The sequence below is a fragment of the Poecilia mexicana genome, unplaced genomic scaffold (assembly GCF_051168715.1).
Source record: "Poecilia mexicana isolate PSO_F unplaced genomic scaffold, ASM5116871v1 scaffold_21, whole genome shotgun sequence".
NCBI lineage: Eukaryota > Metazoa > Chordata > Actinopteri > Cyprinodontiformes > Poeciliidae > Poecilia > Poecilia mexicana.
This window is the reverse complement of record NW_028263390.1, coordinates 17,702,101-17,728,546: the sequence shown is the minus strand read 5'-3', so window position 1 is coordinate 17,728,546 and position 26,446 is coordinate 17,702,101. Positions and strand designations below refer to the sequence as shown.

Below are 26,446 nucleotides of genomic sequence, written 5' to 3'. Positions count from 1 at the left end.
CAAACATTCCAATTGAAAACTTGTTGCTAAGTAGGAATACATTCTTCATATATTTCTTTTGGCAACTTAGTTTGTGGTAAAGCAAACACAATAAATCAAACCCCAATTCAGATATGACTCAACTGGTTTTAGGTTCATCCTACTGCATATTTTTATGCTTCAATAATTTATTAAATCTGTCCTCTTATTATACAGGGAATCGTGGTTTTAGAGGGATGCAACACCACACTTTAGATTTGGTTTTGTTAAAACATTTTCCTTCCTACTCTCAGTGGCATTACTTTATGACTCCAACACATAAAATCCAGACAAACATTCTGAAATGTGCAGTAAGGTGACAAAGAGTGAAATAGTTTGAAAAGTGTGAATTATTTTTGCAATGCATTGCAGGGATCATTTGAAAGAGATCAACTACAATATATTGAAGCTGAAGATGTAATATTTGCTCATCATACTTTTATTATATTTTATGTATTAGTAACCTCTGACGAAAAACAATTCCTAATATTAAAAATAAAACGTTTCTGTTTTTTTTTTTATTATAACAGCCTAAGTAATGTTTGCAAAGCATGAATTATTTCAAACATTTTTGAGCAACGTGTTCCTCAGGATAGACCGGTTCGGAATGCAAACGCACCTTTACACTTCCGTTGCATTCTGGGAGATGTAGGAGGAAACCGGAAGTGAGGATTTTTTGTTGTGCTGCTGGTTTGGCAGCTTTCATCGGTTAACTCTGAATAGCTCTTCTGGTATTTATGGCATGTAACAAGGGGAGGATAACTGACTTCATTTCTTCTAGGACGGACATAAAGCTGTACAAAAATGGCCGTAGGTAAGTCATTCACTTTCTTTTTTTCCCTCTAGTTATCACACCCTAGCATGACAGGCTAGTGCTAGCTGCCGTGGCGTTTGGGGCTGAAGTAAAATTAGATTAAAGTGAAAAATATTCGTAACTAAAGCTTACGTAGTACAGTTGATTGTTAGCGTCACAGTTCTTCTTCTTAATAAAGGATTGAAATTGAAAATGTCAACATTACATGCTATAAATAACTACATTTTGATGGTTTTTCTCCGCAGAAAACGTGAGCGTGGTCTTCAAGCTGTACTGCCTGTCAGTGATGACGCTGGTGGCAGCTACGTACACTGTGGCATTAAGGTACACACGGACCATTTCATCAGGGGACCTGTACTTCTCTACCACAGCGGTGTGCATCACTGAGGTCATTAAATTAATACTGAGCCTTGGGATGCTGGCAAAGTACGTGTTTATCTCATTTAATACAGTGCTGGGTTATAATGGAAAGGTTTATTTCAGCAAATAAATGTATCTTATATGGATTCTCTACACACACAGTGAAATATTTTAAGTATTTATTTACGGTCAGTTAGATGATTATGGCTTAAAATTCCCAATAATCAGTGTCTGAAAATGTAACACCTATAAAAAAAGATTACAGAAATACTTACAGAAAACAGCTTACTCTCCTAAAGACAATTATTTAAGAAGCCAGGTGTTCAGAGTGCTGTATCAAATATATTGATGGAAAGTTAAGTGGAAGAAAAATATGTACTAGAGAAAGGAGCAGTAACAAGCATAAGCTTTGCTTTGAAAGGATTGCTAGACAAAACCAATTATATAGAAGAGGAAAATTAACAGGGCATGATTTGCAGCTGGAATCTGTGTTGCAAAAGCCACCAAGCACAAATATATCCAGGATTTGATTGTCTCATTCCAAGAGACATCTGTCTGTGGTTTCAGTGCATTCTCCTCACTGTCAAAACACAAAAAACGTAGCTATTGTCCTTAGTCTCTGAATGACAATTTGATTGGTAGCAAACCTGCCTTGACCTAAACCCATAGATCTATTATGGGACCTATCAAGTTGACAGTAAGACACCAAGCACACCAATGTAGTTGAGCTAAATCCTGCAATTAAAAAGAACCTTTGACCTCAACACCTGGGCTGTGCCGCAGGCACACCTCCTCCATACAAAGCTGAATTTATTTAGTTGTTCATGCGTGTTTCCCTTGCTGAGTATTGAGTGCATATCCTGCACTGTACATGGAAAACCATTTGCCTTGAAGTTGGTGTTCTCATAATTGGATTACTAGTGCAGTCTTGCACAATGTGTCCCGTTTCAGACCTCCAGGGGGAAAGGTCTGCATGCTTCAGATGTTTCCCTTCATCAGTGTTTACAGTTGGAATAGAGATGACGGGTGTCCCTACAACTATATTATAAGCTGTTGTTCTTCCACTCTTTAACTGACTATACACCCTAAAGTTTATGGATATAATTCAATTCAATAAAATTCAGGAAGACTTCCCAGAAGGGCAATTAAAAAGGTGTTAAGAGCAGCAGCAGTGTATGCAAACACAGATAGAAAACTGCATAATAAAAACCCCCCAGACTTAAAAGTGCAATAACCAGGTTCGTCACCTTATGTGGATACTAGTGTTAAAATTTTTATAATTGACTTGTAGAAAAACAGACTTAAATAAGGGCTCTGAGTCCAGAGTCTGAGCTAAACCTTTTAAAGTGCTGCAGCCAGAAATCTGACAAGATAGTCGATCATTTCTGAACAGACTTTGGGTTGAGCGGCACCAGCAAGTGAATGAAAAGGTGATGTTATTTTCAAAAAAGAAATGTTAAAAGCTGTTAAAATTGATTTAACTCCAAAGCAGTTAAATGCTTTGGATTTAACTCTAAAGTTTAGTTTTTAGGGGGGTTTTATATATAAATTTTATTGTAGGGTGTTTTTTAAATAATTTTTTTTCCACAACAGCCTTCAAAATATTTCTTAAATACTTCCAAGATCTCACGTTTTTTTCACTTTTGCACTTTTTGCCACTTAACTACTCCTGCATACTTTGGGCAATTTCAGCCAACATTTATCATATTCTGCTCCCTCAGGACATTACAGGTATGTCTTTCGGCAATGACATCTTCTATGGTTTACAAAATATTTGCCTTTTTGTGACACTCCCTCCAATCCTAAGCCCAACCCTCATTCCAAACCTTAATTTCAATCCTCCTTCTAACCCTCTCATAGGTGTCTATTAAACTTTTTTTGCAAATGAAACTATTCTAAACAGCTAGCCTTTCCCTACTAAAAAGTGTGTTGTGCACCATCATGCTTTCATCATAAAAACAGAAAAGTCTTCTGTTTTTATGAGCTCTGTTTTTTTCTGCTTTTAGTCAAAGCAGTAAAACAGAGCTGCCCAACTGGTTTGCTAGGAACATGCCATGTATTGTTGCCATATTTGTTCCTCCATATCTGTGCTAAACATAAAAACAATCTTAATTTTCCTGTGTTTTCAATGTCTCCAGAGAAACAAGTAGCATCGTACGGTTCAAGAACATGATAGTGGAGCAGATCATCTACAGCCCGAAGGAACTGCTGAAGCTGAGTGTGCCTTCATTAGTGTATGCAGTTCAGAACAACATGGCCTTTGTTGCACTCAGTAACCTTGATGCAGCAGTTTATCAGGTAAGATAGGCTCTGTTAACCAATTTGTAAAAACAAAATAGAGCGAGAGAGAGAGACAGAAATTTCTGGAATCATGTCCATTTTATTTTTTAAATGTTTTCACTACTTGTGTTCTGGGACAAATTGCTGAAGAGAAAATACACTTTATAATATGAACATGGATTTTGTTGAGTTAACTGACACAAACAGGAGAACTTACACAACTAAAATGAAAGTCTGGCACCGGTATAAAACTTACCATGTTGATACAGGAAGTAATGAAAACAATTAGAGCAAATAAATGCTGTAAGGAACCAGAAGTTCCTACTAGAGACTTCTAGTTTCTAGGAACCATCTTATCTTGGGTCCAGAGATGGTGCCTGATCATCCATCACTTGTACAGGTCCAGGGTCAGAAAAAAGGGCAGCCAACGTCTCTGCTGACCCCACACATCCTGGACACAAACTGTTTAGACTTTTACCTTCAGTTCGGTGCCACAGAGGAAATTTGCAAAACCCTGCCATCACAGAGACTGTTTATTTCCTCAGGCTGTCTCTCTGATGAGCACAATGAACACTTTACGACTATGAGAGAAGTCAGCTTCTCTGTTGTGAAATGAGATATGTATATTTGCATTTCATATTTCCTCTGTTTTTATATATAAAACACCTAAAATTTCCAGATTTATGCTTAATAATCTGTGAGCGATTATTTTAAATTTTTTTTTAGTCATAAAGTTAAATTGTGCACACAATCTTGTTCATTAAAGCTGATTGTTGGAACAAGGCTGCAAGAACAAGTTTGATAAATGTTTAATTATAATTTTAATAGTGTTGTCTCATAAAGGCAATACTGTTTATTATTACTCTTATTTCTTTTTAACCTAATAAACATTCTGGATATAAATCCCCTTATATTTCCAGTGTTACCAGGATATGAAATGCTTATAAAGCTTTTAAAAAATGCCCGTCTTTAAATCGGTTTTGTGTTTGCTGTTTAGGTGACTTATCAGCTGAAGATCCCTTGCACGGCCCTGTGTACTGTCCTCATGCTGAACCGCTCTCTCAGCCGGCTGCAGTGGTTTTCTGTTTTCATGCTCTGTGGTGGCGTAACGCTGGTTCAGTGGAAACCTGCAGAAGCTACCAAAGTTCAGGTACGGTTGCCATCAGGTGTGTTTAGCACGTTCTGGTGAGGCTGTGTTTACTAGTTTTTCTTTTCTTCTCCAGATTGAGCAGAATCCCTTTATTGGGTTCATGGCTATTGCCGTGGCTGTCCTCTGCTCTGGATTTGCAGGTAAAATTAAGAGCTAGATCCTTTGAAAGAGATGGATGTTTTCAACCTCTGGGTTCAGTTAGTTTTATTTCTGTTTCTGTAATCAAGGTGTGTACTTTGAGAAAGTATTGAAGAGCTCAGACACATCCCTGTGGGTCAGAAACATTCAGATGTACCTCTCTGGCATTGTGGTGACCCTGATTGGAGTCTTCATCAACGATGGAGAAAAGGTCATGGAGAAAGGCTTCTTCTATGGCTACACACCATGGGTGTGCTTGGTTGTATGTAAGTATTTGGAAAGCTGACGATGATTTAAGTCTGAAGTATTAAATTTGTTTGACACCGTTTCTGGCGCTGTTGCAGTTTTGGCCAGTGTTGGTGGTCTTTACACGTCCATAGTGGTGAAGTATACGGACAACATAATGAAGGGCTTTTCAGCTGCAGCAGCCATTGTTCTTTCAACAGTTGCATCTGTCCTATTGTTTGGACTGCAGATAAGTACGTTTCTTTCCCACTCACATATTATTAGACTGAATTAAGAATGTTAGATTCCAGCCACCTCACTATCTAGGAGCAATTGGCACAGAAAATGAATTCAGTTTTAGGATGAATTAAGCAGTATAGTACTTATGCAAACAGGTTGTTGTTTAGGCAGAGTCAGTTTCGACAGCCTCATGTAATTTGCAGAATATCATTACTTGATGTACTTATCTTGTATTTAAGGTGAATATTTTGGACAAAAACCCTAAAGTCTACAGCCAACTGGTGTAATTTGTAGGAAAATCTTGGTTGTTGGAAAAGTAAATATTCTTATTCATGTATACTTTTGAGATCATCACTTATAAACAAAAGTTAAAGAGGGATTTATTAAAAAAAGCTTTTGAAACTAATTTTATTTTCTTCCTTTGCAGCAATCACATTTGCTTCTGGAGCATTGCTGGTGTGTCTTTCCATTTACCTCTATGGACTTCCAAAGCAGGACACATCCAAAGTGACCCGGCCAGATAAAGCGACAGACTCCGAACTTAAACAGAAACTAATGAATGTGTGAGTCAAACTCACCAAAGGAAGTCAGAAGAATCACGGATGTTTTCTGTTGACCTGCAGGACTTCATGGGGTGACTAAAGAGACATTTTCCACATCAACACTAAACTGGGTCTGCACTGTTTGGTTAAATTTGCTTCATGCACATGGGATAGATGATTATGCTTTGACTTAACAGCTTTTTCAACATCATCTCGCCTTTTTGTGCTATAAGAAGTTTAGCTGACTCAAACAGAGGGGTTGGTGGCTCTTGGTAGTTTCCTGATTGTAAAGGTTTTTTTGGTAATCTGAGGAAGTGGTTTGCGGTCTGTGACTTAATCTTTAGTGAAGTAGTACATCTGTACAGGAGGCACATAAACAAGACAACTTCACACACTGAAGGATATTCTTTTAACTGTGCACAGTGATTATCAGAGGTTCAAATAAAGCCTGCAGATGAACATGAGGACATCAGACTTAAAAGGACAGTGCATGTTTGATTTTTAGTGAACCTCTCAACTGTTTTGTACAAATGTCGCATTGTGTTTTTAAATGTTATTTTAAAACTTATTAAATCGTAGACACTGTAGAAGAAGTTTGTATGTATTTTTAAATTTTATTTGGACAAATATAGGACTTTGTATTCACTACCAAAGATCTTTAAAGGTTTAGTTTACATTTTTTGAACTGGTGTGATTCCAAGTATTCTCATCCCGCTGGCCAGAACTGAGCGTGCTGCACTGAACAGTCGTAACCTTGCCTGCATAGTGAACAAAAAGACATTTTAAGATGTTTTTTTTAATGTAATTTTGCATATTCAGATATAGTTAGAAGTGCTTTGTTATAAACCTGTGCAACATCCGGAGGACTTCCTTTCACAGGCAGCTCCCTGTGCGCTGCAGCGACGAAGCGGCTGTAAGGTACAGAGTTCTAATAAAAGTATGAACAGGTGTGTCTATGCGAAGTGTGAACCTTCGCAGGACTAACCCTCAAAGCAAACATCCGGCTCCTTACCTCAGCTTCAGTAAAAAGCTGACGAGGTGTTTGGGCTGCAGATCCTGGTCCGACTGATACAACACCTCATCGTAACTAGAAAAACAAATTAATATTTAACAGGTAGATTGTGAGCTTGTTACAGCACAGTGGACGGTGGTATGCTTACCGAAGGAGGTGCTGAAGGATGTCGACACCGGTCCGCTCACACAGGCAGGACGGGTTGAACGCCGCTGCCTCCATGCCTTCATTCCTCTGCATTAGACTGCCAAACCATTACAGGGGTTATGGGGTTTCTTAGAAAGTTGGAATACCTCACAAGAACAATTAGAAGATTTTTAATCAAACAAATATACAGTAAATCCTTGGGTTGTGGGTTCCTTTGGAGTACATAACTGCATCAGTGCAGGAGGACATGGAGGTGCTCAGCCTATTGAACAATCTTAAACTGCACCAACAGCAGCAGTTTAAGATTGTCTAAGTCATTACTGAATGTGGAAACTTCAATCTTGTGCCTCTCCATCCAAACTCTTGGACATTACTGCACTTTTTCCTTCCACTAAACATTCAATTACTATCCTTTGATACAGTCAGCTTTCTTTAGCAATTATGCTTTGTGTTTTACTCTGAAATGAAGGGTATGGACAGGATTTGCTGAATTCAAGTCAAGTCAGAAGTCTTTCCTATGATTATTTGTGATTGAGTTTGTGTATTCATCTGTAAGCCATAATATGAATCATACTGCTATAAATAATCATGCCTAAATCTTTATAACAACTCATGCTTACCTGCAGAGTCGGGCGTGTGTGTATTGCAAGAAGACACCGGTGTCGCCTTGAGCCTGCAGCATCAGATCCCAGTCAAATTTATAATCAGACTGAAGGGGACCTTTAAAATCCTGATAAAACAGCAGTGGGAAAAAAATATTTTCCTGTCAACAAGCAAAACAACTCGTGGGATTTTGTGAAGATCTGTTGTGATGCTTCACCTGGACTATTAATGCACTGATTCCCACTTTCTCTGCTGTGTCGTCCGGGTTGTCCAGTTCCTTTGTTGCTGTGGAAAGATTGATTCTGGGCGTTACTGCCTCAAACTACTTCACTAATTACTACTAAATGATGACAAGTTTCTCATTCTGGTCATCATTGTTTCTATTTTAAAAGAACATAATTTTTTGTTGCCACATTAACCCCACAGCAAGTCAGATTAAAGAATTTCTAAACTGTCATTCCCAAGACTAACCTGACCAATGCATTTTCAGAGTGAGTCTGCCATGAGTTGTGAAAGAAAAGCCAACAGTCTGCTATGTTTGTCAGTTAGTGGTGGAAAAATTAGACACTTTTTTATGTTCTCTAATTAATTTGTTTTTTTTTTTGCCAGCAATTAGAGCACGTACAGCATAGATTAGAAAACAATCTGTCACTAATTTAACTGAAATTAGTTCTGCAGACTAGTTCTGTAAGACTGTCAGAATGCTGCACTGCAGTACCATGCAGACCAAGTTAGATTATATCAAAACATGCAAGGGATCACAGAGATTCATTAATAACTAGAATATACTAAAAATTTATTTTTTAAACTAGATCTTGTGCTGCTGCAGTATTCTTTTTTTTTAGAAGTTTAAGTACTGACATCCAAGCATGTAGCAATATTTAACATGATCTGAAATGCTAAATTTCTTAAATGTGGACGGCCTTACTATTGGATTGGTTCATGTTGTGGAGCATCCTGGCCCTAGCTTCGTCCAGCACATCCTCCAGAAACACCACCTCACCCGTCCTGGTCTTCATGCCCTGCACCAGGCCGAAGGACACGTGCCGACACCTGATGACACAACCACTCCGAAATATGAATTCAAATTTAAAGCTGTTGAATTGTTATACAAGATACAGCAACATAAATATCAATTAAATTAAGGAAGCTCACCATTTAAAGAGCTTAAGATATTTTCTAGAGTATAATGACACTGAATTGTAAACAGCTGTTAACTTAATAAGGGTTATAGTGGTAGGTAGAGAAGCAGTCACATGAAATAGGAATAAAGTGTTTCTCACCGATATGCTTACAGGCAATAATGTTATCGTTTTGTGTCAGTCTTTATGAAACATTTCTGAAGCCACTCATAATCAACTTCAGATGTGATTCTATAAAGTCAGGTCATTCTCTGATTAAGTGATTTATTTCCTGGTTATGTTGTTGTCATTCCTCTTGGCTTTCTTGCCAAAGGCGGAACATGTTTTGTACATCTGCAGGTGAGGCACATAGTTATTACCTTTCAGCCCAAGAATTCCCCATTGTCCGGAGAATCTGGAACAACTGGTTGAAGTGATTCTCCTGGCTTTTGTCTGTCTGGGAAAAAAAAAAAAAAAAAAACTGATTAACCAAGAGAATTAAATGGTAGCTATACAGGTGGAAAATCTGAGTTGGCAGTTTAAGATGATCTCACACAACTGACTATTCGTGAAAATCAAGTTTTGCATGATTTCCAGTAAACTGAACACTTTGTTAAACTAGTAATCAAAAGCTTGGTTTCTGCACTTTTGCATTTCAGATTTCTATAGTTTTCCAGGGTCAAATTTCTAGTTTTTTTTTCCAGCAGTTTTTAGAACATTCTGCACATGCGAGTGCACAATTTTCACCTTAAACTGCTTAAATTGTCGTCTTCTGGAGATTATACAAATCATGATGGAGCACAACTGAAAAACCACTTTATCCAGCTATAAATGCAAATTATTTAAAGTGCAATTCCCAAAGTTTGCCATCTTTTGTAAAATATGTTGTTTTGGACTTTCACTAGATTTGGTTTAAGGACAATTGTGGCAACTACATTTTCTTTTTTTCCATACTTATCCAGACTTGAAAAAACGGTCAAACACAAATCCAGACTTTTCAAAACTACGTAGGAACCCTGACACCAACATCTATAGCTTCTTAAAGAGAAGGTTCACTTCATTTAGGAAACACTCCTATTTTTTTAATGCAGCAGATGTAGACAGAAACAACATAACAGTAAAGTAGATAAAAATAACAGATTTCTTTCAGCTCTTACCACATAAATCATATCATCAAAGCAGTACTTTTCCTTTCTGCTGATAGCTGCAGCAATGTCCCTGTGAGAGAAAACATTTCAGTGCCTTAATCTAATAATTTGAGATTTCAAAATAAAACCACCTAAGTGCTGATCTACAAACATGTATAAATCCTGTGCTGGTTTTAAATCCTGCTTGCACTTACCTGGTGATGTAGAGAGTCGTTCCGTCACTGCGGAGAACCGTACAGATGTTGCTCATGTCTCCATTTGGAGAGAGATCAACCACGCCGGTTCCCTTCCTGTTAACACAATAACAGATGCATATAAAAATTATACATGCAAAAAAAAAAAAAAGCTGAAACATAATAAATACAACAAACCTATTTGTCTCTAGTATATTCTATGTGGTTACACTTTCACTGTTCAGCCTCCATAATTAGTTTTCAGTTTGACCACTGCAGCATTGTCCAGACTGTAATTAGATGAAGTCCTTTGAGCGTGCTGGTAATTTTCTTGGCTTTTTAAACCACCTGTTTTTTTCCAGATAAAGGAAAAAAACAGGTGAAGCAGCTGAATTCAATTAAATATTCACAATACCACTTAAACTCTTTTTGTTCTTCAGTGTCCGCCTATTAAATCAGCAAATAAATGTTCGAAGGCCCCCACTACATCCCTGCATGTGAACAACAGATAATTAAGTTTAAAGACATAAAAAAAAGACAGTTCAGTCTCTGCACATGGGTTAAATCTGCTTGGTAATCAGATATGTGTTTAAATCAAATTAAAACAGTCAACCAAGGTCCTGATATACTTAAAAGTCCAAACTCCAACCTTATTGTAAATACTATGCGCTTCTGGTGGGTCCTTACTAGGCTCAAAATAAATAAGCTCCTTTGACAAATTAAGGTCCAGGAAGCAAAAAAAAAAACAAACAAAAAAAAAAAACAGGAAAAGTAGTTTTAAAAAAATATTATTATTATTTATCTACACCTGAACATAAGACCTAAATGTATTTCATGAACTTAAAATGAAACCTAGGCAGCTGTTGCCCTGAACCGTATTAATACAAGTTGCCACCAGGGGCTGGGGCACATCTGTTACTCTAAAAAACCAGAGAAAAATGATTTATTTATTTATTTATTTTAATCAAATGCTTATTTGAGGCATTTTTGAACAGTGTGGTTCTTATTTGTTGTCCATCCAATAAATATTCATATACATTTACACCTAAATGTTCAGCAATTTGAGCTGTCTTTTTAAACGCTTCTTGTTTAAACATGGTCATTTCCAGGTCATGAAAACTTAAGAGTAATGACAACTGACAAATTTTATTCATAACCCCCAGATTAGTCCTTGATGATTTAATATGCTAACAATAGTATGACGCTCTTGTTAAATGCATCCTGACGTCATAGCTGCGCACAACAGGAGAAGCATAATTAAATCTTAAATCTGATACGTTTGCATCAGTTCCTAAATGCCACAAGTGTAGTTATGAATGAAGGCGTCTACATACTCTGAGGTTTTCAGCAGACCTCGGCTCTGCAGCTCCCGGACCACCTCCTGGGTTTGGGCTTGGTGAAAGGACTCCCCGCTGAACACATCAAAGTGGATCCCCAACCTCTGTTGAGATTTCAAAAAAACAAAAAACATGTGTGATTTCATGTTTCACAATGAGTTTGTGTTTCAGAGAGAGAACTGACCTTGTAAACATGCTGATACTCTTTCACTGTGATCTCCCGGAACTGTTGCCATAATGACATGGCCTGGTTTTCATGCTGCTCCAGCTGTCTGAAGAAGTCTCTAGCTGCGAGTTTGATATCCTCACTGTGCTCCGCTTCTTTGTTCACTTGAACATAAACCTGAAGTACAGAAAGACAGCAAATTATACCAGAAAATCCATTGTACTAGGAAACAAAAGGCAGCAGGCAGCTGTCTTTTATAACCAAAAACTGTGAATGAAAGCAAACAAATACCTAAATATACTCAAATTCAGAACTAAAAATTATTTAGAAGGGGGAAAAAAATGCCCACCTCAAACAAATGCTGTAATGGATTTTCCTTTAATTTTTCTGTGCACCCAAACCTGCTAAATCCAGCTCCCAACAAACCTGAAAGTTTAATTCAGTTCACATTAGTGGTTTTGCCAAGTAGCAAAATTCACTTCCAGGAACACATTTGGAACGACACACTCACCAAACTGCATGCCCCAGTCTCCCAGGTAGTTCATTCGGATAACATTGTTACCGAGGGATTGTTTCAGGTTAGCAATGAAATTACCTGAAGAAGGAATACATGCAAAAGTTGGAATTTAATCAAAATGATCACCTAACATTTTTTCCAATACTTTCAACTTAAAAAAACAACGCATATTAGCTGTGTATATTTTGAAAACCCAAGTCTCATTTCCCATCCACATCACAACTGAGCACTACTTTGTGTTGGTAAAATAAAATTCCAGTTGAAGTTTCAAAGATTCAAGTTGTACGAGTGCTTTTCCTGGGCATTATGCTAAAGCAGAAAAGTATGCAAAATAGATAAATTTCTCAAACTCACCAATAATTGTTGAGCGCAGATGCCCAGCGTGAAACTTTTTAGCAATATTTGGGGAGCTAAGAAACACATAATGTTTGCGTTTTAAAATAAATTTTAAATACATTAATGTACTTCTAATCAGACCAATAAATCTAAACCCACCTGAACTCCACTAATATGGTCCCTCTCTTCAGAGTTTCAAAAAATTCACTATTTAACCCAAAATTATCATTCTCGCCTTTCCCAAATGGCTCCAGCAGTTTCTGAAACAGAAAAGGTTGAAATGTGACAATCAGAAGAATTCGAGACTTTTTGTTGGGCTCTCTGGGAGTCAGTGCAAACAAACCTCAGCAAGAAGACTGCGGTTTAGCTTAAAGTAAATCCACCCTTGTCGAACTGAAATCTCTTCCACCACGCTGTCTGGCTTTAGCTGAAAAACAGTTTATCACATAAACTCCAATTAAAAGTTAATGCAGTTTGTGTTTTACATAAAAGTTGAAAATGATAGAAAATATTTGCCTTTTTTTTATAAGACAATGCATGTGACGTCACTTGCAGGTGAAATAAGATTATAGCTTCCCCTCATATTACATCTCTTATTGGAGCCTATTCATATTCTGTTTGCATTATAAATCTGACCTGCGCAGCCAGCTTTTCTGTCTGCAACTGAAGATCCCCACTGGAAGGCAGAATCCCGTTGATTCGTAATGTTTCAGGTGACATCCTGAAGTCAGCACTCTGACTAAGAAAACACACACACACACACACAACAATCCTGGAGTTAAACCTGAACAGTGAAAGGACAAACACGAAAGGCACCTGCAGACTGGATGCAAATTAAGTGAACAAACTTAACTGTTTCTTTAAAACAGGAGCAGCAGTCAGAGCTGGGACAAAAACATCCTCAGACTGTTGCAGCGTCTTCGCCAGCTGGAAAATTAAACAAGTAAACTGACCATCTTACAAGGTCTGAGATAATGTGTATAAAACTTAGACGCGTCTTTTTGTCAACTTTACCTTCGCAGCAATTTTTCTTCTAAAAAAGCAAGCCATGTTTTCTAAACATAAAGCCAAACATTAACTATAACGGTCATAAATTTTTTTTAGCATTTCTGCACGACCTGTTCACATTGGAAGATGTCACACTTCCTGCTTCACGCTGCTTCCGGTCCGCTCGTCCAATCACAGGCTAAGTTTCGGCAAAGGTTTGCTCGATTTAGTGTTCCCGTTCTACCGCCACCACTTTCGTCTGAAACAGGGATCTGCAACTTGCTACTCCGGAGGGGCAAGTTGCTCGAGACTTAATGGCTTTTTAATGAACTGATGCTTTTAAGTGTAGTTATCTAATTATTGAATTAAGTTATTTAAATAACGTCATTAACAGTTTTAATGAACTGATGCTTTTAAATGTAGTTATTCAATTACTGAATTATTTAAATAATGGGATTGCATTTCCACAACAGAATGACTATAACTGCAACGTTTTTAGATCCATTTTTTTTCTTTTTATGAATTGTGCTTTTATTTTACAAATAAAAACTCCTCATGGGCTACACCCATTCCCTTCTAGTAAGTTATTCTTTATTTTAAAACCTAAAAATAAAATTCTTTAAAAATGACAAAACTTTCCTACAGTAGATAAGAAAGGTTGTCCATTTTCAGAAGGATGTCATATGTAATATTTGAAGCTATAAAGCTTTATTCAGGTGGACTGAGATCAGAAAAGGTAGGCCTAAAACATGGTGAAACCTTTACTTTTGGGATAAATTTCACAAAAAGTCAATTCTCTTTTCTTGGATACATCTGTGCCTTTGTTAATTTATCTTCAGTTTTATTAAATCAAGTATAAAATTCAAGTACTTAAAACATATCTCAGTCATTTTACAACTCAGTTTTTAAAATAAAGAAAAATAAAAGGACTTTTTGCTAAAGAAACTTTTAAAAAGCAGTAAGAAAATGTTTGTGCCAAGTTTTTATTCATTACATTTGAATCAAAGCCCCTTTAAACCTAAAGCAAACAAAAGTCATAACATTGGAATACAGTGAACAAAGTCAAGCCAAAACATTTAAAAGAAAAATGAAATACAGTGTATACAAATGTACAAATCTAAAAGCAGTAATAATCAGAACACTTTATACAATGTTGAAGAAAGCCAAGACAACTGTTGAAACTCAAGCCCAGTCAGAGAGCTGCCTTTCTTCCACTATTCGGTCTCCAATCCCTTTAAAAAAAAAGTAGACGTAGAAAAGCTGCACAACTCGCATCCTTGGTGAAATAACACGAAAGAAATAATAAAAAAATTAAATCAAGGAAGGCCAAGTGCTTGATGAAGGCATCAGAGGAAAGCCAAATGCAACACGGCAGTCAAGAGGCCACTGGTAGTCTCTGAGACATGTTGGCAGCACGAAACTCTCCTAAACCCTCTGAGCAACAGTAAATGTTGATGCCAGTAAGTGCTGCCTGAGGCAGTGAGTCCACAGAGAGGCAATATGGCACAGCAAAAGTCCAATGAGATCCACCAAGTCCCTGGAGTAGATGGCAGCAAAGGGAATATCCCGAGATTAGAACGCAGGACTCAGGAGACATCTGTAAGGAAAACAAGAAATAAACAACTTTACTTTATGTTTCTGCATGGTGTGATCTCACCAGGAAACAATGTATTTATAACAGGCACCTTTTCAGCTGCATTTTTTTCCCTATTGTCAATGTTCTGAAAAGATTTCTACCTAAAACTTGGCTTATGAGGCAAAAAATACATTTTTCTCTTTCCTTCAGTACAATAAAGTAAAACGGATGTAAACCAAGCAAAATATAAAATTATTTGAGCAGTACAAAAAAAAAATCTGATGTTATTTTTAAGCACTACATCACTTTGTGTCAATCTTAAAAAGAAAAAAAAGAGAAAAAACAATCAAGAAAAACATTTAATAAAAATACACACTTTAGGTTTTTTTGTTTAATGAACAAAAATTTTTTATACTTCTGACTGAGGCAACTGATTTCGATCACAGACTAATTGATTGGTATGTCAAACCATTATGACTTCATCTATAAACCAAATGATAATATGAAGTCTTAACACATTAACCTCTGGCCAACATGCTATTCGTTCTTTGCAGAGAGAAGAGCTATTCCTTCTACATACGTTTTTCTAAAATATATTTTTTTGTTGTTATTCTATCAAAGTTGATATTCTCTTATATATGCATATGCTACACCAAGTTAGGGGGAAAAAAACTGCACAAAAACTATTGTTCAGCAATAATTTAATTGTTTTAGCTGTGACAGATATCAGCCTTGACCTATGCAGGATAAAGGAGAAATTCAACATCCCTGAAGACACTAAAATGGGTGAGAAGACTTTGTGATGTTATGGATACTTACAACTCGCAGGCTGCTCTCCAAACCTTCGCATCAGCTGGTCATGTGTGAACTTGACGAACGCATCGTATTGCTCTGTGAAAGAAGGAGCAGTTTCATCGCTTTAGCAGATGTGCGTTACGAGAACTCTAATAGCATGCCATACATTTTCAAAAATCGCACCAGCAAGTTTTGTCGTCAGAATCTCGTCGTATTCCTCTCGGATTTTGTCCTCCTTCTCCTTCAGTAGTCTCTCGCAGATCATCCCAACCTGTCTGAGGGAAAACAGTGGCTGCTCCTTCCTGGTGGGAGATGAGGCATCTGAGGAAGTACCTGTGAGGAGAGTCAACATCGATCTTTAAATAGCATGAAAATTTTCACATATCTACCACCAACATCCCCTGAAACACTGACCAGGTCAGTCAAAGGCAAGTCAGGCTTCACAGAGTTTACAGGAAAGTTTAGTTTTCTCATGCGAGTTTAAGTCTCTGTGCTAAACCTAAGAACCCTAAAAAAAAAAAAAAAACATTTTTTACATAAATACATAGTTTGAGAATCAAGGTTGTAAAAAGCTCTTACAATCAGCTACAAACACGCATCATGTCATCGATAGGACATGATCTGTAGTAACAGATCACAACAATTGTCCAGTGGTAAAAAAAATCTGACCTTTTTCCAATCATAGAAGAAAAAAGCTACAATGTCATCATAACAGCAACCTGTATGTGGCATTTCTGCAGTTTAATAGGGAGGAAGAGAGCGAAAGACTGAAAGAAAAACAGAAACGTTGCTCCATTTCAATCCGATGTTGAATTTGGAAATATTTGCAGTCTTTTGAAATCTGAATCAAAGTAAAGATGTACCTTCTCTTAGCAACAATAAAGTGCAATCTGTGCTGACTGATAAATAAGTTGCTAAAGAGAGCTAAAAATGTCAAATTCATAGTTAATTTGCTTCATATTTAAAATAATATCAAAAATCTAATGTACAGCAACTGTTCTTTCACATCTGCCCTCAACACAAATATTGTTCATCACAACATGAAGTGGGTGTAATTTTCACACACACACACACACACACACACACACACACACACACACACACACACACACACACACGACTTAGAACTGGAAGTAGGAGAACATAAAAAAAAAGACTAAATCTTTATTAGAACATGGACATGGTGTCTACCTGGTAAAGGAGACCCAGCCTGGATGTTCTGCAGGTCCAGAGGACAGCAGCTGTCCGTCTGCTGGAAGGCGCTGTCCAGGTGTCGACGTTTCTGAAGGCGTTTGTACTCCTGTTTTATGTTGTGTAAAATTTGTTCTAAGAGAAGATAAAGTTCAGAAACATCTTTAAACTAAAGAGCTTCATTTGTACAGAAAGAAAGTCGGGGTTCACACACCTAGTCCAACTAGGAGACTTTACAAATTAGCTTAAATAGCATGCTAGCAGGAGTTATCAATTTCACAGAGGCACTACAATAAACAAATTTCTTATAATGTACGCATATATGACAGTTTATAAGCCATAGATTGTTGATATATTTGAGATAACTGAAAATGACCATCATAACGGTCATGTTTTTAGAGTTATACTGCATGCACACTTTACAGTAAACTAATAAGGAAAAGATAAACGAGTGAACAAGCAGCGATCATGTGAACATTATAAAACTTAACATAAGTAACACTGCAAAGTTGTATATCACCAATTATCATACCTGTGGTCAGTCTAGACGAGACCTCTCCGAAAGGCGACGGTTCCATACGCAGGTATTTCTGTGGGGAAGATACCGGCGACATGACCGGCGCACATCTCCTCCTTTTCGGGGAAGCCTGGCTCATTAACGGGTCAAAATCCAGGGTACGTTTCAAAGTAGCCCCACAAGCCATTATACCTTAATTATATCAAAAATAGGCGAAAAGCGAAGTCTTAACTGTGCCTCGTCTCCAGGAAGTAGCTGGCCTGGGCCCCGGTGCTGCTAATGCTAACCATAAAAAGAGCAGCGGCGATTCAGGACTCGGGACGCCACGCACTTTTTTATGCTTATCCCTGTCCTCCACTGATAAATTCTAAAAAATTATAAATAAGAGATTACATTACCAGATAATCTCGATAAAATAATTAAGAAAAAACAGCAGCACACACCTGGATGATACCAGATTTTAAGATTAAGTCATACGCCACAGCGATTGCAACGGTTCAGAGTAGCTTCTCTTTTATTATCCTTTACTTAGTTAGTTATGAGCATGCGCAAGAACTTGAACTGGTGCTGGAATTTGTAGTTTTTTATGAGCCCTCTCTCACTTCTTTATATTGTTTGAAGACTACGTTTCCCTAAAGGCCAGGGAAGCGTCTTTTTTCAAATTTGTTTTGTTTGTTGGAGTATCTACAAATCAAAAGAAAAGTTTTACTTTCATTTGAAATTTAAAAAAAGTCATAGGATAATTAATTCATTTATTGAATCTTTGCATATTCATTTTTAATTGAATAAAGTACGTTTAATAAATACATGTTTTGTGTACTTACCCGAGTCAAGAAATGAAAAGTAAATAAGGGACGAAATACCGTATAGAAAGAAAAAGTCTGTTGTGTTGTGCCATTTGGAGATAATTTGGGACATACAATAAATCGTGCATCGCTATTGGATGCACTTTTTACTATTCGAATGTGTACATCACATACCTGGTATTGGTTTCAAATATTTTATGTTGTGAAATTTGTGTAAGATGTGATTTATTTTTTACCATCTGTTTCAAAATGAACCTGCAGATAATTTAATATTTTCTCTGTATAGTTAAGCAAGCAATACCTCAGATTTATTTATTTATTTATTTATTTATTTATTTATTATATATTTGTATTTATTATTATCATTTATAAAATTTTATGTGTAATCCAATTCAGTGCTGTTTTTTTCCAGGTTACTATTTAAGTGGAACTACTTAAATGCATTTTAAGTAGTTCTACACTTATTGTTGAGTGCAATTTTTGGCAACTCTACCTATTTCTGTGTCAAATTCTTTGATAAAATGTCAAACACATACACTAATTACTATATATAAATCATATAAAATAAATGATAATACAAATGGAAGAAACTTTCTCAGTGGGATAATTCATATAACTGTATTTATAGTTGGAGTGCTTAATAAGCTTGCAAAAATTATTTTTGTAGTTTACAGCATTGTTGCTTTTTAATTAGATGAAATATGGTCGCCTAAACCTTTCTACAAATTATTACATTTATTAATAAATGTTACATATTCTGGTTAAAAGAACATAATAACTGCTACTTAAGGGAACTTTCAGCTTAATGTGTTTCTCAAGAGAGGAATGTTGTAAATGTCAACACTCCCAAGAGTTGAGCTCGATAGTGAAAAAGCCCCACATTTCCTAATATTAAAAGCAGAACAACAATGATGCTTTCCTGTTGTTCTGCTTTTCTAAATAACTACAAATGCAAAACGACATCTAAAATAAATATAAAATATGTGCTATGTGAACTCAATGAAGACTGAAGAGTAAGTTGTGAAAAATGGTTGCTCTGTTTGATTTCTGCCAGAGTAAAAAATAAAATCACTAAATCTGTTATTAGTGTTATCAGTTGTTATTAGGTATTATTTAAGTCTATCTTACGTTTCTTTTTTCCTTTTTTTCTTTTGTTAAAAATGCAGAGAACATGTGAATTAACAGATGTTTCAATTTTCCCTCAGTAAAAGGAAATGGCAGATGGTGCACCGTGCAGGGAAGGTGGAACAGTAGTTGTTTTTTATTTATTTACCTAAAAATCTGTCTCTTTTTAGATGCTGAGAAGTAGAAGTAATGACTGCAAAGATGCAATATTTCAGCACCCGCAAGGGGGCAGTAAAACATTATTAATGACTGAGTAGCACAGAGCTTCTGGCCTTGTTCTTCTGTCAGCATAGAGCTCAGACGTTCCCTGTTTCGTCAGTCATTTTCCTGTTGTCAACTAATCAAATCAAACACCTGCAAGCAACATGACACCAGCTGCAACTTTATTCAAAAGTTTTAACACAGCAATACCAGAAACACTTGACCGAAGGTGATTTTGAAGTCATAGATTCCTCATTATGCCACCAATGTACATAAGCCACAAGTTGACATTTGATCTTTAATATTTAAAATTACAAGAGCCAGCAGAAGCATATTGATAAACAGCTGTCTGGAAAACTTCACAATGAGATAAATGTTTACAGAACAATTGTGCTGTGAGATTTCTAGATTAAAAGTTCTACATCATCTATCAGAAAAAACCACATCATTGCTATGTTGGATTATCTAAGGTCAGTTTTGATCTTCACATAAGTCTTACACACAAACTTCCATTTAAGTTACAAGCTACTGACCTTTGTTTCTTTGTTTTGAGAGGTAAAAAAATTAACAGCAGTTATTTTTATGTTATTCAGAGTCACGCCAAAACCAATTCAACAGCCCTGTGCATTGGTTTCTTTTGTTTTATGCAACAGTAGCACTAAGAAAAATTCACTGCAATGATCAAAAGGCTTTAGGGTTGAAAACAGATCACTAAGTCACAAGGTACCACATATACATACAAGGCGGAATCCAATAAAATTAAACATTTGACAGAAGGAGTCTTAGTCTGAAAACCTTTTTGGTTTCCAACAGTAGTGACCAGCACTCTGTGTTGTTCTCTTTTTTCTTCTTTTTTTTATCTTTCAGGCTTCAAACAAAAAAAGCTTGGCGTTTGAGTTGACTTGGCTGAATAGCTGAACTGGAACACTTCATTTGCAATTAAACACTGTACATTTGTTTGGTACACAACTGAATAAAGATATTTTTACCCTGCAAGAGCAGGCGGCTAGTAAAGAAATCACTTTACCACCGAAAAATGAGATTTCGTAAATATATTTTACACCTACAAGTCCGAGTTGATATTTCATGGTTTATAACTTTACCTGACCTTTCATTTCTCAAAAATATCTCTCCACACATTGATCATTCTCCGAGTGATGTCAGAAATCATACAATTTTGGAACAAAACAATCAGATTTTTTTTAAAAATTCAGTTTCAAAAATGCATTTATGCAACATGAAGCCTATAGGAAGTCAAGGCTCTATGATTTGTAATACGTATGGTTCGAGACACTGAGTTCTACATGACACTGTAAAACATCTCTACTTAGAAATTGCAGTAGCCCCTTATCCCATAAATGAAGATAGAGTTTTTCAAAACCTGAATTCACAGTACAAAAATATAATATGCCTTTGCTGACTGGATATCAAGAAGTCTGTGGCAAACAGCAGACTTATGATAGTCTTTCCAAGTCCTTTTCAAATTGCAAGTCCCTTCTATGATCTCCCAATACCATTTGGCACTTTGGCACTCTATGTACTTATCCACCAAAATAAAATTATGGAGCCACTAAAGCATCTGTGTGAGGATGAGAGTCAAGAACTTTCAGGAGAGGACTTTTCTGGAATGCCCAACCTTTGCTTTTCATGTGAAATGGGGTTGTTCAAGGTCGATGACATTTACACTCCCCCCCCCCCGCCCTTGATGGCTAATTAGACAGCTTCAGCAGACGTTTCCGTCGACACAGACATTGTTACTTTGGCTATTTTCACAGTGGTCTTCACACAACTCTCTGCAGCCCTGTTGGCAGAAATGTTGGCATTTCTGTTCTGGCAGTCCGACTCGAGGCTATTGTCCAGCTGCTGGGAACTGCTCCGGCAGATGCTGCAGGAGCTGAGGAAGGCACGCCGCAGGTCCTTGCTCCTCAAGGCGTAGATGATGGGGTTGACGGTGGAGTTGAGGAGACAGAGCATGCTGCAGAATGCAAACACTGTCTTGATGTCATCGTCCATCTTCCAGAAGAGGTCGTACACCATGATGGCAAGCAAGGGACCCCAGCAGATTACCAGCACCACCAGGATGAGCACCAGGGTCTTGGCTAAACGGATGTCCATGCGTGCCTGATCAGGGCGTGTAGTCTGCACTTTAGTCCCATCTGCTGAATAGATAACGAGACTCTTCTGGGAGGCGCGACTTAGCATGCGCACAGCGTGGTGGTGTGCCTTCCACAGGATGTATATATAGGCGTAAATGATGAAAATAACCAAGACACTGGTCAAGAAGATCCAGAACATCAGGTAGTTCTCGTCAATCAGGGGGAATATGTCTGAGCAGACTGAGTTGAGACGTTTACAGTTCCAGCCAAGCAGAGGTAGCACTGCGATGATGATCGAGAGTGTCCACATCACGCTGAAGGCTATGACGGCCTTGGTTCGAGTTACAATGCGCCTGTAGGCAAGTGGCCGGTGTATGGAGATGTAGCGGTCGATAGCAGTGAGGAAGAGGCTCCCGACTGATGCCGTGAACGATGCAGTGACTCCACCCAGCTTGAAGAGAAACACATTGGGGCTGTCCTTTCTGTGGAAAACATGGAAGTCCAAAAAGCTGTAGACAAAGATCACGCTGCCCAGGAGGTCAGCCACCGCAAGGCTGCCAATGAAGTGATAGGACGGACGGCAGCGCAGGGTGCGGGACTGCAGTATGACGCAGAGCACCACCAGGTTCTCCAGCACTGTAAAGGTACCCAAAGTCAGAGACATCACAGCCACAGCTAGCTGCTGGCTGGGAGTCAGGATCATGAAACACTCCATGTCCATAAAGTTCTCGCCACATTGTATATTATTAGTCTCATCTCTAAATGTGGTCCTGTTGCCAAACAAGTCTGTGGCATTGGTAGGGAAGAAGGGGATGCCCTTGAGGATGAGCTCTTCATCTGTAGGTACCTTGCTGCGGAAAGCAGACAAGGGCTTCTGCATTGACAAGCTGCCCTTTAAGTTCAAGTCATTGATGGGGTCATCATAGTTGGCATCGTTGGAGCCTAGATACTGCAACCCAGATGTAATAGTCCGGAAGGTGGTGTCTGCCACCCCGTCGAGCACAGATTTCATGGCTGTGTCTGAGGATAATACTGCAGTCTGAGATGACGGAACAACCTACAGATTGATAACAAAAAAATATTAGATTTTTGAACATCTCCATAGCCCTGAATAAAACATGTTTTTCCTTTGGTGTGTTTGCAGAAGTCCAGCCTTTGCCTCTGATGCAGAAAGATTCCATTTACAAAGAAATAACCTTCACATAATTACAGCATTTAACTGCAGATGTTTGACATAAAAAGTCATGAAGCCACTCAATAATTAAAATCCAATTTTCAACTACTCTGGCTCAGTTTTTGATTATGCATACACTAGATAATTTCTTATCCCTATGGAGTTTAATACTCAATAGGCACCCATAGGCAACCAGCGCACATAAGCACATTAAAACACTTTTTTATAACTAGAACAACTTAAACAAACCTAGAATTATTTTTACATGTGGCTTCTCAGGCTTGTTAGTATCATCCACTAAAGTGCCTAAATGATTTAGAAGAGCAATTTGTTGCAATTCCACTATTGGTTTCACTACTGATTGCAATAGTAAAATTTCGTATCAAAATTATTATTTGTTATTATTTATGTAATTGTGCGATATTTCTTTAAATATGGAATTTTAATTTATTACCGCTAATATAACAACAAAACCCTCAAAATCCCCCCTGCAACTGTTATTTCAAGACAGAAATGAATGACAGTGCGTTTCTTTACCTTACATAATTCTTTCAAGTGTGCAGAATCGCCCTTTATCGCCGTGCGTAAATCCGAGCCAGAAGCGCATTGCTGAACCACAAAAAGTCTTAGATCTCAGAAGAAAAGAAAAAAGAAAAAAAAACAGCCATGCATATAATTAGCAATACTATTTTTTTTCGGTTTTATCCCTTTGTTTTCTATTCGTAATGCAGCTGAAGTTTTTGTAGGAGTCGAAGTTGTCACCCGGAGTGCGCGCCTTCTTTCTGGAAACAGGTTGGAAGTGTCGATGCTGCCGCTGCTGCTGCTGCTTCCAGCGTCTCTCCAGCCTTTTTCTTTGTGTCTTCACTCTTATGAGGCGCAGCTTCTCCGAGCCCTGTCACGTGTTTTCATATATAGAGCTTTGTCTGCCCAACCCATGGAGCTGCCAATCGCTCCATGGCGCATAGGAGCGAGGCACACGACAGCGAAGGCTTATAGATAGAATATATTTAAATTCTCATCACTCAACGTCGGGGGAAAACTGCAATAAAACACAAAAACTGCGCGCAGAGGGAAAAAAAAAATCTGAACGCATTTTTCAGCACCAATATGTTGCCGTTTTTATATTAAATCACTCGCTATTAAAGTGAGTTTAACATAAATTTTATATTGAAGAAGAGATGGCACACGTTTTTATCTTTGAAGCATACAAACCAGTTTGACAAGGGAACAGAAAGGCTGACATAATTATTCTGGTATTGATTGAACTGAGTCGCCATCAGACTATGAACCTTCCTCATGTTATGATGTGGACTCTCTGCCATCCAGGTTATATTTTCTCCTACAGGGGCTTCAAATCTCACCTAGACTTCCTTTCATGCTCCCTGTAGGTGTTTTACAGCGCATTTTAAAGAAATTCAGCCATGGAGAGTTTCAGACTGACAGGAGGTGATAGATCTTGACCAAAAAGACTTGAAACACAGGATAAAAGTGGCTGAAATAATTGTTCTATGTAGGATGGCTGGGACCAGCCTTGTAGCCTCATGGCCTTGGGGAAACTTAGGAAACTTAAGGAGGTGTCAAGTTTGCTAAAGCCAAGCATGTCTGTATTAGGAAAAAAAAAAGAATCAAAAAGAACCTCAGGTATGGAGGAGACATTTCAATCGGACATTGGGCAAGACAGGAAGGAAATCTAAAATGTGGTGAAACACATGGACTTTGTCAAGTTGTAACAAAAGCATGACTGACTGAGCGAAAAAGTAAAGGAAACCATCTACATTAAACAAACCCCTCCTACCCCCCAAAAAAGAAGCAAAAATAAAAAACAATACAACATAAAACAAAGAGAGTACCCTCAGTGACTCATTAAATCTATTTTAACAACTGAAGGTGAAAGGGAAGGTCAAAGACATTCAATACACAAAAGAAGAACAGTTTATTCAAAAACAACCTCTGAACAAAAACAGCACGTGTCTGACCAAAAACAAAGAAATATGCAGCTAAACTTAGCCAGTAATTTCTACTCTCTGAAGAGATGTGATGATTCATAGATGCTGTATCATGTTTTCACACCAGCATCTCCGCTCCACTGGGTAAACTGGACACACAGCCACTTATCAGCAAGCTCAATCACATTGCAGGCCAACAATTAAGAGTCAGATCCTGTTATGAATAAGAACAACAAAGAGTGGGCCCTAACACAAACAGATCAAAGTCAGTGAGTATGAATGATCTGATTTCCATGTATTCAGTTGTGTTTCTGCAATGTTGACTCCACTTGACAAAGTCTGCAGGGGGTTGATGAAAAACATGGGAGCTAAGTGACTTTTTTTAGAGCAAATGAATCACAACGGATGGATTTCTTGGCATTTTAAAGCCACAGACACAAGACAGAATGTAAAAATGACTCTTTGGGATTTGAATTAGGCCATGATTCAGTCAGCATCGCAGGTGCAATTAACCAAACAACTCAGGCATGGCTGCTAACAATGGCTGATGTGAAAAGCTGCAAATGTAAGAAGATCACTCACTTGTTTTTATAAATGAGCAGAAAAAACATGTTTTTCTTTCTGTCACCCCTTGTTTGGATGCTGATAAAGCCTCTTTCAATGATTCAAACCAGCGTGAATGCCCTCGTCCTCGATTGCTGAGTCTGACACCTCCTGCAGAATAAGTGGCCAGTATATGGCTTTGTCTGAGGAAACATTAAAGCAGTGAGAGGAGAGAAACTCAGGGTTTCTCACCCCATTCGAAGCTTTGATGCACTGAACATAAATAGCGGTGGAGAACATCACCCTCAGATGAGTCTCAGTCTGGGACACGCCTGTGCCTCACAGCAGCATCGTTTCACTGCTGGTACCATATGTTGTCTCCTGGGTTATGTTTACCACATTTCTGGGAGTGTCTGCAGATGGGCCATTAAGTGGTTTCATGCAATTAACTTTATTGGCATGGAAGTGGAGCCTATAAAACCGACTAAGAGTTGATGCAATGTCTGTAAAAGCATTTTTCTTAGCAAAGAAATCTATATTGCCTTAATGTATATTTTCTGTTTATGAATTAGTGCCCCTGTAAGATTTTGCACTATTGCATATTGCAGGATCAGCACAACTTCTCTATTTAGGTTTCTCATTACTCAAGAGTTGGTAAGAAAAGCCTGGTTGGATGCTGTCAGGGTGCAAGATGGTGGTCTTTGCAACATCATTATCTTTGTGTTCACACAAAAACTGCTCCTATCTAAGGTGAAAAGTCACTGTGTGCTTTTATGAATGCCTAAATGCAGTATGAGTGAAAATCAGAGTTTGCAAAAGTCTTGATACGCTTTGAACTTTTCTAACTCTTTCTGCAAATTTAATCCAAATATTCAGTGTTTTCATTATTCACTACGGTAATACAAAGTAGCGGGATATTGTGAAGCTAAAGAACATTTATTCGAAAAAAAAAAGTGTTTAGTGTATGTCTAGCAGCTTTGCAAGTTTAGGGTGTAAAATGTCTGTCTATTCTTCTATGCAAAATAGCTACAGCTCAGCAGAGTTTGGTTGAAAAGTTTTTGTGAAAAGCAATTTTCAAGTCTTGCAACTGGTTGCCAATTGGATTTAGGTCTGGACTTTTAATAGGCCCGTTTTAATCTAACTGATTCCACTGTAGCTTTGG

At 37.7% G+C, this 26,446-nt stretch overlaps 4 protein-coding genes across 5 annotated transcripts; 1 reads left to right on the top strand and 3 right to left on the bottom strand.

The window, feature by feature from the left end:
* The first annotated feature begins 656 nt into the window (after positions 1–656).
* On the top strand, positions 657–6,360 carry slc35a1 (solute carrier family 35 member A1). Its single transcript, XM_014977980.2, has 8 exons — positions 657–832; positions 1,078–1,258; positions 3,331–3,490; positions 4,470–4,622; positions 4,696–4,762; positions 4,850–5,026; positions 5,105–5,239; positions 5,653–6,360. The coding sequence occupies exons 1-8, from the start codon at positions 823–825 to the stop codon at positions 5,790–5,792; spliced, it is 1,023 nt and encodes a 340-aa protein (XP_014833466.1). The 5' UTR covers positions 657–822; the 3' UTR covers positions 5,793–6,360.
* A 1-nt stretch (position 6,361) lies between these two features.
* rars2 (arginyl-tRNA synthetase 2, mitochondrial) lies at positions 6,362–13,509 on the bottom strand. Of its 2 annotated transcripts, XM_014977963.2 has the most exons (20): positions 13,342–13,509; positions 13,181–13,254; positions 12,964–13,066; positions 12,671–12,754; positions 12,487–12,587; positions 12,346–12,401; positions 11,986–12,069; positions 11,824–11,900; positions 11,493–11,651; positions 11,306–11,412; positions 9,993–10,088; positions 9,808–9,868; positions 9,031–9,107; positions 8,458–8,582; positions 7,747–7,814; positions 7,547–7,656; positions 6,928–7,023; positions 6,780–6,854; positions 6,615–6,678; positions 6,362–6,525 (listed from the first exon to the last, which is right to left on the bottom strand). In XM_014977963.2, the coding sequence occupies exons 1-20, from the start codon at positions 13,375–13,377 to the stop codon at positions 6,439–6,441; spliced, it is 1,740 nt and encodes a 579-aa protein (XP_014833449.2). In that variant the 5' UTR covers positions 13,378–13,509; the 3' UTR covers positions 6,362–6,438. The 2 variants fall into 2 exon arrangements, with proteins under 2 accessions (XP_014833449.2, XP_014833454.2); XM_014977968.2 differs by lacking the exon at positions 13,342–13,509 and having other exon boundaries at positions 12,964–13,062.
* A 774-nt stretch (positions 13,510–14,283) lies between these two features.
* On the bottom strand, positions 14,284–17,929 carry akirin2 (akirin 2). The gene is made up of 5 exons (XM_014978007.2): positions 17,409–17,929; positions 16,877–17,011; positions 15,869–16,018; positions 15,710–15,781; positions 14,284–14,911 (listed from the first exon to the last, which is right to left on the bottom strand). The coding sequence occupies exons 1-5, from the start codon at positions 17,578–17,580 to the stop codon at positions 14,901–14,903; spliced, it is 540 nt and encodes a 179-aa protein (XP_014833493.1). The 5' UTR covers positions 17,581–17,929; the 3' UTR covers positions 14,284–14,900.
* A 1,761-nt stretch (positions 17,930–19,690) lies between these two features.
* cnr1 (cannabinoid receptor 1) lies at positions 19,691–23,718 on the bottom strand. Its single transcript, XM_014978018.2, has 2 exons — positions 23,333–23,718; positions 19,691–22,678 (listed from the first exon to the last, which is right to left on the bottom strand). The coding sequence occupies exon 2, from the start codon at positions 22,631–22,633 to the stop codon at positions 21,239–21,241; it is 1,395 nt and encodes a 464-aa protein (XP_014833504.1). The 5' UTR covers positions 22,634–22,678; positions 23,333–23,718; the 3' UTR covers positions 19,691–21,238.
* Between the last annotated feature and the right edge of the window lie 2,728 nt (positions 23,719–26,446).

Coding starts and splice junctions, on each gene's coding strand:
- akirin2 (XM_014978007.2), bottom strand. CDS start 17,580: ATGGCTTGTGGGGCTACTTTGAAACGTACCCTGGATTTTGACCCGTTA. Junction 16,019..16,876: donor GGCTGGGTCTCCTTTACCAG/GTAGACACCATG, acceptor CTCTCCTCACAG/GTACTTCCTCAGATGCCTCA. Junction 15,782..15,868: donor TCTGACGACAAAACTTGCTG/GTGCGATTTTTG, acceptor CTTCTTTCACAG/AGCAATACGATGCGTTCGTC.
- slc35a1 (XM_014977980.2), top strand. Junction 4,623..4,695: donor CAGAAGCTACCAAAGTTCAG/GTACGGTTGCCA, acceptor TTTCTTCTCCAG/ATTGAGCAGAATCCCTTTAT. Junction 4,763..4,849: donor CCTCTGCTCTGGATTTGCAG/GTAAAATTAAGA, acceptor TCTGTAATCAAG/GTGTGTACTTTGAGAAAGTA.
- cnr1 (XM_014978018.2), bottom strand. CDS start 22,633: ATGAAATCTGTGCTCGACGGGGTGGCAGACACCACCTTCCGGACTATT.
- rars2 (XM_014977963.2), bottom strand. CDS start 13,377: ATGGCTTGCTTTTTTAGAAGAAAAATTGCTGCGAAG. Junction 10,089..11,305: donor GGTCTGCTGAAAACCTCAGA/GTATGTAGACGC, acceptor TTGTGTTAACAG/GAAGGGAACCGGCGTGGTTG. Junction 7,657..7,746: donor TCAGTGCATTAATAGTCCAG/GTGAAGCATCAC, acceptor CTGTTTTATCAG/GATTTTAAAGGTCCCCTTCA.